The sequence below is a fragment of the Hippichthys cyanospilos genome, chromosome 19, assembly GCF_059441005.1.
Source record: "Hippichthys cyanospilos isolate Australia breed blue-spotted pipefish chromosome 19, RoL_Hcya_1.0, whole genome shotgun sequence".
Lineage (NCBI taxonomy): Eukaryota > Metazoa > Chordata > Actinopteri > Syngnathiformes > Syngnathidae > Hippichthys > Hippichthys cyanospilos.
Genome location: NC_142387.1, coordinates 11,135,047 through 11,150,454, shown reverse-complemented (window position 1 = coordinate 11,150,454; position 15,408 = coordinate 11,135,047). Strand labels below are relative to the sequence as shown.

The 15,408-nt window shown below is 40.3% G+C and overlaps 1 protein-coding gene across 1 annotated transcript in view; it reads left to right on the top strand.

Annotated features, from left to right (window-relative positions):
* Positions 1 to 15,408, top strand: part of map3k22 (mitogen-activated protein kinase kinase kinase 22) — a 37,400-nt gene that overhangs the window by 10,519 nt on the left and 11,473 nt on the right. The window contains exons 2-8 of the mRNA XM_088402316.1: positions 2,872 to 2,961; positions 3,575 to 3,619; positions 9,222 to 9,331; positions 10,701 to 10,738; positions 14,513 to 14,612; positions 14,865 to 14,981; positions 15,204 to 15,318. Coding sequence (XP_088258442.1) covers positions 2,943 to 2,961; positions 3,575 to 3,619; positions 9,222 to 9,331; positions 10,701 to 10,738; positions 14,513 to 14,612; positions 14,865 to 14,981; positions 15,204 to 15,318 — 544 coding nt within the window. The 5' untranslated portion in view covers positions 2,872 to 2,942. The remainder of the gene's footprint in view (positions 1 to 2,871; positions 2,962 to 3,574; positions 3,620 to 9,221; positions 9,332 to 10,700; positions 10,739 to 14,512; positions 14,613 to 14,864; positions 14,982 to 15,203; positions 15,319 to 15,408) is intronic.

The following is a 15,408-nucleotide window of genomic DNA, read 5'->3' as shown; positions in this document are numbered from 1 at the left end:
GATTCACAGGGTTATAAGGCGCAAGGGACTATAAGGCACATTATAAAGTGCACACCCTAATTTATAAGGTGCGTCATGCTACATGGCATATTGTAAGTGTAACAGATTTTAAGTCACAACCCTTTATAAGGTGCACCATGCTTATATACCGAGTTAGAAGACACTCCAGGTAATACGGTGTACCTGACTGGTCATATGGCACATTGGAAGGTGCACCAAGTTATCAGGCGTAGAGGGCTACAAAGCTTATGATAAGGTGCAAAAGCTTATAATGTGCACCAGGTTATACGGCGCATTGCTGAAACGAACCAGTTCATTGAAAACGGTCATACTTTTTCAAACCTCCATCCTAGATTTAGCTCAAAATGACTGTATATTTTTGCTGATATATAATCATTTGTAGACAGATGGAAAGTAACGCATTTTTCATAGCATAGCATAAGGCGCACCTGGTTCTTAGGCGTAATAATAGCTAATTAAAGTCTAATCTGCCGTGATTTTTCAGCCTTGGCGGAGGTCTGCGCTGCGGTTGCAGATGCTTTGCTCTCCCATACAGCTTTCTTTTTTTTTGGGGGGGGGGTGTTTTTGTTTACCACAGACACACAAATGCACAACTTTAAAACGCATGCACGCTGCGGACACAAAAACACACATCGGTGGAAAAAACAGACAGCCAATCTGGCGGAGGGTTGCTATTAGCCTCACTGCATGCTCTCTGTGGATAATTACTCCATCCAATATATCTGTCTGCCTGTCTGTAGACGTGCAGCAGTCTATATTTTACCCCTAAATGCTTCGTAACTGCTCGTAATGGAGATGCCACATTTTGGCTCTTGACGTTTTTGCAATTTATTGTTTGGACAAGAGTACTGAGACACACCTCTTGATCAAGGTTTTTTTTTTTCTTTATGTGGTTGAGATTTTTACAACAGCATTTTTTACAGTACCGTTTTTACAACCCTGCTCTAAATAAAAACGGTTTCCTTATTGTGTGCTTTATAGCTGCAACCCTATCCCGAATCACATCTGTATCCTGGCATAACCAATAGCAATGGATGTGTTGTTATCTGCGACTGCGAGTTTCACTCTCTCCATAAACAGTGGAAAGCAGAATACAAGTTGTTCTCTGGAAAAGAAAAAAAATACAAAATGAATACAATCTTTTTTTTTTTTTTGATGACGATGTACCCTTTGTGATTTTTTTTTTTCAGACAAGAACACCCTTAAAGCATTTTTAGATGAATAGAGCATGCTGTGCCAGCCATGTATTTAACTTTGGAAATGAATTTGTGATATATTTAGGCGTATTTTATCAGGCAACTCCAGAAGATTGATTATGTAATTTCTGCAAAATTGAATCACTACTGACAATGCACATCTGTGTAACACTTAGCAAAATAAAGGCATACAATGCGTTGCCTAATTTAGACATAAGTTGCTTCATGTTCCAGTTAATTTGTTCTTAATTTGAAAAGCAACCTGTACTGTTCCCGGAATGGCATTTCAAGCATTTTCATTACGACCATAATCTGTTGTCTTGCTCGGTTAAGATTTACTTTGCTATATTTCTTGCATTTTTTCCCTTCTAAGTCAGTCCAAAAAAGTAAGAATTTTATTTATTAAAAACCAACAACCTCTACAACGTTCATGACCATATCTAATGCAGATTTACCTCCCTTTTTTTTCTGTATTTTTCGCTCCTCTGTGTCGAACCAGACCAAAACAAAGTCGATTTGATCCTTTTATATATTTTTTGACCAAAATAGGTATAAAAAAAAAAAGGAACAAAAGCAATATTTTGGGACTGTAAATCCCCCAAATACAAAGGAACACTGTATTGCTTTGTACAATATGAGTTTTGTAAAACGAATTTTGTTTGGTCAATTGACATTTGCAAGCTGAGCCTTGATTCGTCATTACCTCTACCTTGAACCCCTTGTGAAAGTAGCAAAATGGCCACCCCCTGACATAGATAAACATTTCAGTTTATTTTTAGTTCCCCTCACGGAAAGATGTAATCAAGTAGCACAGTTCATCGGTGACGTCCGTGCTGGAAACTTTTAAAACCATCTACAGCAGTGGTATCCAAATTATGGATTATTTTCAGCATCCTGTTCATTTTCAAGCATCCCGCAATATCGCTTAACACTAAAATGTTTTGAATAAGTTTGACTGACATGCTGTAGATCTTTTTGGAATTCACAATAGGCAACCTATTAACAACATTTGTCTTTATAACACAGTTGCGAATGCAGATAAATTAATTTACAGGGTTACAGGATCACTAACAACCCCCAAATCGTGAAACTATTGACCTTATCGAAATATTTTTATAATTTTTATTTTTTTATTATTTTTTTTAAAGCACAGTTATATCCAGGATACAAAAATGCAAATGAAATGATTAAAATATGTAGAAAAAAAAACAACAACCAAAAAACATGGTTATAGAAAAGGGGTCGATGGTTATCGCCGCGGTTTTTTTCTGTCGTCACAGTTACCCATCTCCCGCGGTCATTTTTTTTTTGTCCATCTCGGAATACTGGAGCGCTTTGTGCATGTCACCGTGACAACCTGTGGCGGGGGCATTGTAACATACGGAGTTGTAGGAAAGTGCTTGGAAGCAACATCAAACACGCCGCGATTCCTCCGCCGCTGCCTCTAGGAAACGACCGAAACTTGAGGGAATTCACAGGATTCCGCAAGCAGCTTGACGCTTGCAATAAAGGATACGTGGCTCCGCTTAAATAACGACGAAATGGCAATCTGGTAGAAAGCGCGCAAAGTACCACCTGCGTCCTGTTTTTCGCATTCGTGGAAAACACGCTTCTCGTTTACATGCTGAAAAAAAAAAAAGTTTCTACTTTGCAGGGTGAAGTGTCCGCCGCCGGCCGCCGAGAGAAGTTGAGCTCCGCGCTCGAGTTCAACGGGGCCACTTCCTGATGATGACAGTAAACATGGGTGAGTGGCGGTGCACGAGCCAGAGCGCACCTTCCTCTCGCTTCCTCTGGCGGGAGAAAAGAAAATAACACATAAAAAAAAAAAGTGTGCAACCGGCAGCGCCAGATGGCCCGTTTTGTTTTACGACATTGTTTTCTGAAATGTTCCCTCCGTTTTATGCGCTTAGGAGTCCGTACAATGCGTAGGTATATTTCCACAATTCATCCAAGGAATTCCTGAAATTCCATCAATTTGTCAAAAAAAATGAAATCTCGTTTTGCTCAATCATTCTGAACGATAACAAACGCATTGCACTTTATTCATCAAATCCAAATATCATCTGTTTTATTTGTGTCATTACTGACATCTGTTTAAAACCTAATGATGAGGGCAGGCATTGGTGTGCAAAGTACGTTACACCATGTTCCAATATATGTGTTCTTAATTTGAAAAGAACAACGTACTGTTTCTTTCACAACATTAAAAAAAACATTCAAGCATATTTGCAAAGACAGTACCTCCAGAAATCTTGTTAACATCTAACTTACACCCTGGGGCCTTCATGTAGTCCATTTGAGAGCCACTGTCCTAGCAGACTAAACCAAGCATTTTTTGAATCTGCCATTTTCCACAGATGACGGTCTCCAAAATGGACCCCGACAGCCCAGGAACTTACAAGGTAAGTTCTGCAGCTTTTCCTCACAACAACACCGTGTCCGTCTAGTTACAAGTGCCCAATTGCAACTTATTGCCAACACATTTTGCAAGTTTATTTGATGCTGTACTCAATCTTGTAGCCGACTTCCCTTGGATCACAAATCAATTTTCGCCATTAAAATGATTGTAACTTTTTTTTTAATATATATATATATGTATATATATATATATATATATATATATATATATATATATATATATATATATATATGTATATATATATATATATATATATATATATATATATATATATATATATATATATATATATATATTATAATTATATTAATATATATATATATATATATATATATATAATGTTTTTCTTTTTGATAGCACTAGTATTGAACAGCATGAAAAAGTACTGGAATAATAACCAACTTGAACTGATGGTTGCAGATGTGAAGTTTGCTGGCGAATGTTCAAGGTCAAATTTTTGCTTGTGACAGGAAGCAAAAAGTAAATAAATAAACAAGCGACTAAACTTAAGATACAGAACTAATCCCCCCCCTTTTCGATAAATGAATTGGACATAAAACTACGCTCGCTTCCTCTATTACATCATGGCCATTCTTGTTAGCCAAGCGCTAAGTTCTCCAACATGCCACTGTCAGTTTTAGCAAGTTGCACTTTTTTTGCGGGGCCAAATTTCAGACGGTGCCTTGCTTTGTGTGTGTCTAGCACACGTACGCGTGCTTGTGGAACCGAAGTGAGTACAAGTTTGGCCCCGGCTGCTAATCCTGCCGGATGCCTTTGCCATGATGTGTCACTCGGCACCAGGAAATCCCCTCAATGTCTTTATTCAGCCTCTCTCTCTCTCACGAGCGCACACACACTTTGTTTTGCTTGCAAGTCACAGCTCTGTTAAATCTTTAAGCTGCTGTTTTAGCATGCGACTTTGGCGGGGAAATGAAAGAAAATAATCAAATGGTCGCATATAACTGGTGAAAGCTAGGTTGGCATAAGCTAACATAACAATCTGTATCAGGCTTTTAAAGGGGCACATTTGCTTGTTTTTGTCCAAAATAACTTTTAGCTAATTGTCAGTGAGCGCGAGAAGCTAATGTTGCACAAAGCTAGAAAGGTCTAGTGAGGATACTTCCGATTTTTGGTCGAACTCCCAATTTTTTACGAGCTTTAATACGTTTGGAAAAGTCCCTTTACTTTAATAGGCTTTTTTTTTTTTGCCATCTATACTCGCTAGAGCCTGGGAAAAAAGAAGTTGCAGAGCAATGATGCAATTCCTAAGCAATCGGCCTCTATTGTGTAATGTTGCTAGCTGGGAACCCCGCCACCCCTTCCTCTAATACTAGTTGAAATTTTAGCCAAACACCAGAGAAAAAGCATCAGAATTCATGTGAGTTACAGTACATCGAAAGAGTAGTTGGGTCACATCGACGCCGCGGTTTCCTGGCAGTGGCATCGGCCCCCTAGCGTCTCCTTTAGCTGGCACTTCGCCTTGGCGAGTTGGCGTCTCATTTGTATGCAAAAAGGAAACATGCAAAAAACACGAAACATAACATTCACGCCTGTAATCACATTTTAGCTGTAAAATGCAAAGATAGACATCACATGCAGCAATATGTTGGAAGAATACTTAAATAATAATATAAAAGATAAAAATCCAGGAAAATGTTTTTTACTTTTATGGATGGTAGTGCTTAGCTTATATAAACTAAGCTAGCAGTCTATATCGTCACCCGGGCGCTTGTGTGGTCATAGCGTTCAAGCCGATGTTTTTTGAAGCATGCCTCAAAGCTAACATCTGTAAACATAATTCCAGCGCATTACGTGAAATCCTGCTCAGTTACTTTTGAATAAATTCCAAACCCTTTAGATTCAGAAGTATGGCTGTGCAAAAACTTTTTACTTTTAGCTAAAATAAAGGCAAAATAAATGAACTATTCTTTTGAACAAGTTATCTGCAAGCAATGAATTTTACGTGATTTTATGTAATTAAATCATTCTTCATTATTCATGTTTGCCTGAATATTTGGAACAGGATTAAAAAAAACAAAAAAAACAAAAAGAAACAGTATGACTCATACAGCATTCAAGCATACAGGTATTTTCAAACACATACAAAATAAAAAATTTTCATGTCCGTCTCTTTTTTATCAAATTCCCGTGCATTTTTTTGTTGTCAATCATTCATGTTACGTGGGTTACAATAAGAGCTAACCCAAGAAGGGATAGCATTAGCACGAGAGGTAACGTCAATCATTGCTTCATGCCAAATGTAGAATTTTCGCAACATTCGAGAATGTTTTTCCCGTTGCCCACAAAATATGCCTCTGTTCAAGGTGCATATAAAAGAAAATGTAATCAATATAAATGAAAAAAATGTACTGAATTGTATAACTACAATAGTATAACTAAATGTACATACTGTACATCTACCCACACTCGGGTGCTCATATGTGTCAAAGTTTTTTGTTTTCTAAGTCTACGCGTTCTTCTGAAAAAAATTCAGATGAAGCTGACGAGATGACGGCGAGCCTACGTTCCCAAACTTTCCCAAAGGCAATCCCGATTATTTTCGGAAATGTTGACAGCAAAGGGCGAACCGTTCCGTGGCCCCCCGCCGTCTCCTCGCGAACGAAGACGTTGTCAACCCGTTTCATCACTCACACGTTTTTTTTTTTTTTAAAACATATTTCTGTAGACACACACACAGGCGCACACAGGGAGTCCTCTGTTGTTTGTTTTGTATCCTTGACTGCGAGCACACAGTGTGGTGTGCGGTTCTCAGTCTGAACCGACGCAGAGATCAACAGCGGCCAATGAGAAACAGAACCAAATTTTCTTAACTTCATTGATGGTAATAAATGTCACAGCGTTCATTTTTGAACATCTGCAGTCTAGGAGAAAATGAATTCAACCGCTAATGTAATGTGAAACATCAAAAACACACGCAACGCTTAGCCTTCGGTATATGGCAGTTGGACAGATGGCTAACGCCAGACGCTAACCTTGCATTCTCCGGCTTTACTCAACGCTCCTTCGGATATACTCAAATGTACATTCAATAACATACGCGTAAAAAAACGCCGTTAGCACAATTGGCAAGCATATGGCAGCAGTTAGCCATGCGGCCGCTAGTGCCAGATGCTAACGGCTTAGGCTCGATCTCTGCTTTCTTGTCACTCACAAGTGGGATCCAAACACACGACGGATCATCTAAAATCTGAACAATATTTTCCCCTTGTGTCCGTCCGTGTCTTAGTGATTCAATAAGAAAATAAACTGTTAATTTCCTGAAGCGGAATAGCTTGTATTCAGGACAGACATCGTGACTCACTTCCTGACTCGAGTCCAGTTGGACATGCCACTAGAGCCGATGGCTTACACTGTAACTAGTCAGAATGTAAGTGAGCCTCTGCGGTATGCTAGCTATGTCAATGTACCAGCCACATTTCTTATCGCTAGCTGTCGCTTAAACAAGGAAAGGACACACTCTTCGCATCTTATCAACGCAATCAGAAACTTCCTACTTCATTATCATTTTATGGTTTCTGTCTAAACAATGAAAACAGGCGCGATAAAGAATCAAAGTAGGCATTCGCAAGTACTGCTGATGAAACGGAATGAAAAGTTCTTATCTCGATCGGCGATATTTGCTAACAGGAGTGGCGCAAGTCAAGACATTAAGTACACTTTCACAATCTGATGCCGTCCAATTCAATCTCGCTCAAACTAAAAGAGAAAGATCCAACCAGAAAAGATGAATGGAATTATTTTGAATATTTAGAAAAATTGCAGTGATTTATTCATTTGTCCGAGTTATACCACTCATGAACAAACACTTAACCAAGTGTGTGTTTTTGCAAACACAAAATGAAGTGGCTCGGCTTAGTGTTTCTGTCACACCCTTGTCAAACTGCACAGACAGCTTCAACTCTGTCAAGATCAACTAATTAGAACAACATTTACAGCAGTGCACCCTTGTGCAGTATTGTGTCCATTGGACATATTCTTCCACATTCTACTCGCAGTATTTTAGCCATTTTCCACGTCTGGAAGTGTGATACCCAAGTGGTCGGGCCACTACAAACTTTGACATTTTGTCAGCATCTGGGGGAAATTTCAGCTCCCTAGTGTTAACTCAATGCAGTGGACCCCCACCATACAACATTAATCCATTCTGGAGTGGGATTGTAAGGCGAAATCGTTGGTAATTAGCTAATGCGTGCAAATCCCCAGGTAAAAACATAAAATTTTATATGCATATTAAAAATGTGTAACATAGTATAGTAAGTACTACTTATATATGATATACATGTATATCATAAAATAACATCATAAATAAAAATATACAAAAGAAAAATGAATTTTGATTTACCTTTGGAGTGACATGACAAGCTAGTTACGTTCCTATTCCCTAGCGAGGGTAGCATAGCCTAGCCTAGCCTTCGTTTTTCTTGATCATCTCCAGCTTCTTTTCCTTACTAATCATCTTCTTATTTCTCTTTTTAACATCACTTGCAATCTTGGGACCCATGGCTAAACAATTAAAGTTTGAATTAAGCACTAAAATGCACAATAAATACGATATCGTAAGCACTCAGACGAGTTCAAGTCTTTAGCATTTGCGCATCTTAGTGGCACCTTGACGCCGACCAATAGCAGACCAGCATCTTAGTGACGTGCACAGACATACGCACCCAAACTGACTGCCAAGTTTGAATTTTGTGATTTTGTCAACGCCGTAAAGCGGAAAAAATGCCGTAAAAATGTGATAAAAAAACTTCGTAACATGGAGAAAAACGTAAGATAGGGACGCCGTAACCCGGGGGTCCACTGTACTTTGCATTTGATGTACATTTCCTTTGATGTCAAGATCAAAGGATTTGACGAAATACTGCATAAGGATTATTTTCTCCATTTTTCTGCATTTGAACATGAACGTTCCTTCTTTTGTATGTCATGACCTCCGAGAGAGCCCAACCAATGCCTTGTGAATGTCTAGCCTTTTAATTAGAAAGAATGCCCTCTTTCCTGCTGGAGCTTTCGCACTGTACAACGTGTGCGCGCTTTGGCGTCTGCGACTCAACAAAGCTCTTCTTAAGATGATTAAAAGTCCCACTGGCGTAATTTCTTCTGTTATGTATTCTATAAAGTCCCGTGGTCATGACTGTTGGAGATTGAGGCTACATGTGGGCAACTGGGTTCTTGCAACACAACTATGATGAATGATTTTTTTATTCTTCAACACTCAAGTTGCTGCATATTATGTTTGAAAAAAAGACTTAAAACAAGCAGAAATTCTTTGGAAATTACATGGCTGAGCAGGTATTCTGTGTCGTGCGTGGGAGGAGCGTGGGAGTGCGTACTTTGAACGAAACAAGAGCTCAATCTAGAACAATAAAAACTTACTATAAAAACTTACTAAAAGAGATCTTAGTCCATGCAAGAAAAATGTGAATATATTCCAGGGGAAAAACAAAACAAAAACACATACCATAAGAATTTATAGTGTTCATCGTAATAGCCCTTCCCACACACGTAATTCTGCAATCGATAAATCGTAATGTAAGTGTTGTTGTGCTTTCCCGCCCTCTTAGATGACGAAAAGGCACTCAATTCCATCATGAAGGACCTCGCAGCTCTGGGTTGCTGTTACAACCAGCACAACATCCACAAACCCAAGAGCAGAACCTTGCTTTATAAACAGGTAAGCACCCAAGAAAAACTCTATAAAGTGGCACTATTTTTTTCACCAAATATAGTAATAAACCAAATCAATTTCGTTCCCGTAGAAGCCTTAAATGATAAAAGATTGAAAACTTGTGAAAAAAAAATCCCTCATAAGTGGCAGTTAGCAACTTTTTGATGTACTCCACAAATATGGCGCTCGCGCTTGGCGGAAAACATTCCTCAATATGGCGGACGGTAGCTGTTGCTCAGGCCTCAGCCAACGACCAATCATGGCTCATCTGTTCTGAATCAGGTCATGTGACATATGCATGCTGGGCTGTGATTGGTTATCGCCTGTGCCCTGAGCAACTGGGATGTCATTCTCAGTCCACAGCAAGGAGCAAAATGGCTGCCCTCGAGCTGGATAAACCATCTAATGAAGTCGCAAAGAAGATATTATCCTAAAATATTTTTTTTTACTTGTCTTCCCCTTTAAGATTGAAAGGACAATTTCCAATGTAAGTGTGCAGCCAGAGCTCAACTTTAATGATTAAAAAAACAAAGTGAGAAGAGTTTCGGGGGCGGGGCTACCCCGGCTTCTCAGCCAATCAGCCGCGCTCGCATTACTTGTACCATGACCTCACGCAGACTTGCAGGCTCCTCCGGATTCCTGCTCCCTCGGGTGACGCGTCTAAAAATAGAACTGCTGCGATTGTGTCATGCAGTCACATGATGGCGTTATCTGGAAGAGAGACCCGAGGGTGGCCAAAGTCTGACTCGGGGGAATTTGTGGCCCCTGGTTTGTTCCTTTTTTCGGCCACCATTTAAATAAATAACTTTGAAGTCAATTTATACAGAAAATTTTGACCTTAATGTCAATTTTATCTTGCAAATCTGTAAATCATTGAAATATTTGGAGTTTTTGAGCTTCGTTTATTGCAGAATTGAAGCAGTTGCGCAACTGCACTCGAGTCGCAAAAAAAAAATAAATGGTTCAGTGCATTTTGAGAGGCACAGGTTCAGTATATCGGTAGTTCTCAACCGTTTATACACATTATTTATTTATTATTAAGTTTTATTCATCACTCGTCTGCCGAAAAATTGCATCACCAATGACAATGCGCAACTTGCAAATGAAACAGTGTTTTGGATAAGAAGCGTTATGAATGTTTTTAGCAAAAGGTTGCTTCATGTTCCGATTGTTTTGCTCTTAATTGGAAAAGGGTAGTGTTCCTGTTGCGGCATTAAATGTGCTGATATCAGCAAAAACCTTATTGAAACCTCACATACCCCCTGAAGTGCTTTCACGTCCCCCCCATTTCAGAACCATTGCAATATACGATCAATGTGAATCATTTCCAAGCTCCATAACTCCCCTTCTGTTATTGTTGTTTTTTCCTCAACAGGATTTAAGAGTCAAGCTGGAGCATGAGAGAGAAAAACGGTATGTATCCCAGCCTTAACGCTTCAGTCGAGAGCTCTTTTTGTTATGCGGGGGGGGGGGTGAAAAGTAGGGATCTTTTTTTTTTGGTTGACATTTAGTATGTTTCAGCCTTGGAAAGCTGAAGTCTCACGAGAATATGCCGACATCACGTCTCGCGATCGTTTCAATGTCTAGCTTGGGAGTGTGTTTTTCCCCCTGAAAACATTATCGCTCCCATCAATAAATAAATACAAATACCCTGTCAGACATCATCAACCACCCAATAGTTTTGGAGATTTTAGTTGAACTACATTGTGGTTTTTTTTTTGGATGCAATTACACGGCAGTTCTTAATGTTAAAGTCAAACTGAATATATGGCCCGTATAGTTAATAAAGGTTTTTTTACGACAGCTTGGAACAAATGAATCGGCTTCCCGTGATTTGGCCGCCGTCCGCCGGTCTGCCTGACTCAGTAGAACCGCGTCGCCCGTCCACAATGGAATCTAATTGGACCGTCTCTCTTTTCATTGGCAAGCGGTTCAGGGCAGGAAATGGGAACGGAGGTTTTTTTTTTTCTTTCTCCTCTGGCTTTGCTTCAGGGCCTGAAGAAGCACACGTGAGCTCTCTCTGAATATGTATACAGTATATATAGTTTTTTTTTTTTTCCGCATGCATTATTAAAGTCCCTCAGCTCATTCTTCATCTCATTTGCCAATTTGTACTATCAGACACAATGTTCTGTGCAATCACTTCACACCATGAAAACTTAGCACAAATAAAACGATCTGTTCCACATGACGGTGAATCATACTTCAAAGTTGCAAAGAAATGTCCTTGTTCTGCCTGCCCAGCGCGATCTCAGTTTTGTTTCTTCTTTCAGTAGAACATTTCAGCATTGAAATGTGAATTACGGAAGGAGGCATTTGGCTTTAAATCTGTGCACATTTCGGTGATGTTCTTGCAACGGAGAGCTTGCGTGTGCTCTCCCACACGCTTGCTTTTGACAGGAAGGAAAGGCATATCTGTTTGGAGCAGCATCCTCTAAGCAGCTCTTTATCACACACATCATCTGGGAGTATAAACAGAGACGGAGAGTGTTTAGTTGTGATGTGCAGGCCTGCCCTGTCTTCCCAGAATCCTCTTGTCCAATGAGGAAAGTAGCGAGCGCTCATTAAGAGGCACGGTCCTGGCCTCTGATGGGGAAATGACGTGGGTCAAACGAGGCATTTTTTTTTCCGAGATGTCAATTAGGGACCGACATCTTTTTCTGGGCGCAACCGCTAACCCTGATAACCTGATTATTTACGTATATATAAATATATCCCTTACGATTAAAAGCAAAAGACGATTTTTGCTGATGTTAAAGGAACTCCTATCTAATACATGGTGTGCAACGTAAAGATTCCTCTACAAACTGCAGTAAAAGTATTGAAAATGCCTTGCTTGGATTTTGAGTTTTGACAGGTTTGCGCACGAACCTGCACCTAGCCCAATCCCTTTTTTTTTTTTAACCTATGCTAATTTTGATCTTTGGCATAACCATTTCATCAGCCTATTTGGAAACAAATAGTGGAGAGATTTGGAAACGAACAATATGTATTACAGGCATAACATTTGTTTATATTACCTTAGTTTGTCTTATCTTTGTTATAGGATAGATGATATTATCTTTGTCTTAATGTTTTAATCTATCAAAAAAGAACGACGAATTAGCCAAAATGTTCTGATATTTACCAATTTCATACAAGCCAAGATTTAATACCTAGTGTGGAGCATAAAGACTTTGATTTATAATGTGATAAATGCCTTGTTTTGACTGAGCCCCCCTTATTTCTGTGGGTGTTATAGGGACTTATGTTGCAACAAGTTAATGTGTAAAAGAAAAAAACAGCGGAAATTTACTGAACTAATATCTAATACTAGTTTGTAGCAGAAAAATTACATTAAAAGTGTCCTTTTCTTATTTGGGTGGGGGTGTTTACACAAAACAAAACCAAAAAAAAGAAAAAACCTTGAGAGCACCTTTTTTCCAAGACAAAACCCCTTCAACAATAACAAAAAGCAGCCTGTGTAAAGGCATTGTCATCAAGCTGCTCTGGACAATTAATTTGATTGGCTGAGGCGTGTTGCCACACACGCGATTGTTGTGTGTGTTTCCTGTGCGCATACTTTTCCTACCGTAATGATCCAAAATGTTGCACAGCTTAAATTCTTAGCGCGGTTCTAATCAGAACACTTTTTGTTTTCTCAGGCCAGTCAGCGTTCTTTTCTGTAAATATCTCAGCGTCTCTCTTTCTCCATCTTTCACTCTGGAAGAGACGAAGGGAAGACAGACATCCTGCTGCGTTTTTTGCTGCCGCTCCACTTTTTCTGTCCTTTTCTTTTTTTTTCTTGAAACCACCCCGCTTCCTCTCAGGAAGTTTCCCATCTGTGTGCGTGTGTGTATGTGAGCTGAAGCCGGGATGATGAGGGGGAGGCCCGGCGGTGTTGAAACGGCAGCCAACACGCACCCTGATTGCGCTCCCCTCGCACCGATTTATTTATTTTGCTGTTATTTGCAAACGTTTACGCGGCACCGATAAGAAAGCACACTCGCTCGCACACGTAGACCCACGGCAGTACGTGATTGCTACTGGCGGCTTAGAATCACTTAGCCCCGCCCCCCTCAATGTTCCGAGAAGAGGTGGCGCCCCCCCACCCCCACCCCCCACCCTCGCAACACTTTCAAAAAATGTCACAACAAAGAGAAGCCTTCCTCTTAGGTTTTTTTTAATGTGATCCAAAATGATTTGTTTTCCTCTTTTTGGGGTGAGCGAGGTTAAAAAGTTTGGGAAAGACTGCTATTGAAGAATTTACCCCCCCCCTCTGACTAAACCCCAGAGAAAACGTCAAAACAAATCCCTCTGGATACTTAAATTGCTAACCGGCACCGCGGCACCATTTAGCATCAATCGCATATCAATTAGTGGCAAGGACAGTTTTCTCCCACCGCAACCACTTCCTGCTCTCCCAACGTGCTACAGTTCTTTTTAAATAGCTGCAAAATTGCTGATCTGAAGCAAGGCTTCCGCTGTGTGCAAAAAAATGATTGCGTAAATAAATAGTGAGAAAATTCAAAGGGGAAGTTAAAAATTGTTGCAAGCAACACAAGTTATTATGAAGACAATTTTTACTGCAGCTCCCGCTAACAGTATTCCGATTAACCCTTGTGCAGTATTTTGATAATTTTTTAGTCATTTTTTTCCCTCACATCATTCCGGCAGTATTTTAGCCAAGGGATGGCACATTCTTGCTATTGTGATGACCAAGCGGTTCTGCCATGTTGAACTTTGACATGTTGTCACCATCTGAGTGAAATGTCAGCTCTGGTCGTCAACTGAGCCATTAGCAACTGTGATGTCATTTTTAGTTGACAGCAAGTGTCAAAAAGGCTGCCCCGTGAGATAGATTTGCTGCTTAATTCATATTCCACAAATAAAATAAATCTGAACTTGGACTAGTGGGGCTACATACAAAATATTATTGGAAATAAAATGTAATACGGGTTATAAAACCCCATTCAAATGGGCTTTTGTTTCTCTGGCTACATTAAAGCAAGATTAAAACAGGTCGAGAAAATTATTTGCAGAGACGACATGCACACAGCTATAGTTGCCAGAGGGGGGGCGGTGTCTGCCATCTTTCTTTCAATTCATCCTTCATTCAATTCGCATCACCTTCTTGGCGAGATTGTGATAAATCTGAGTAAATCTCGCAAGTTTCCAGAGTACCTATCAGTATCTCCTCCCTTCCAGGATCATTCCATTCCAGAGGCCGCTGAAGATCAAGGAGCTCCTCCAGAAAGTGACTGAGGCCTTTGGCCAGCAGATGGACATGTTCTTCATGGAGAAAGAGGTACTTTGATATACGCCCTTAAGAAACCAAGCCACATATGAACATGAGAACTCAGTGAGGACCTCAAAATCATGAAGAAATGTATTTCTATTTTCACACATGTCCAATAAGCAGGTCATAAATCAATCATTCTTTTTTTGCCTGATGTGTACTGCTTCTCTCCCTCCCTAGCGTTCACATGCCCTCAGAATGGAACAATGGAGGCACGCTGAAAAGGTTAAACTGCATGTTGTTTTCTTATCCCCTTTCAAGCTGCTGCTGCCCCTCAAGAGCCAGGAGGACCTGGACCAGGCCGTGTTTTCTCTTGGCTCCAGTATGGTGACCAACGGTCTACTCAGGATATTACTGAAGACCCCCAAGAACAACCAAGTGAGCCACCCCCACTCTCCTGAAATCGCATGGTCTATTTCATATATTGCAACACAAGTCGGATGCCGCCGTACGTTTTAGACTCAACAAAATGAGTCACTCAAAGCGCACTTTCTTTCGCCCACGTCATGACGCGGGGGTGACGTCAAACTGATATTTTCACTTCCCATTCCTTGTGCACCCACAACCTCCCCACCCCACCTACCTTTTTACCTGCTGCAGTACCTTCAGGTGAACAGCAGGGACAAGCAGAGCGAGCTGAAGTCTTCGCGGTCACTGGGGGATCTGAAAGGCTCGCTGCTAAAGGGCTCGGAAAGGGTGCGCAAACACTCCACAGGTAATTAACGGCGTATTCAATTTGGTGCGCTGCATCCATTTTGATGTGAAACTCCACCACAACTTATATGAGTTGGTGCACCCCCTACAC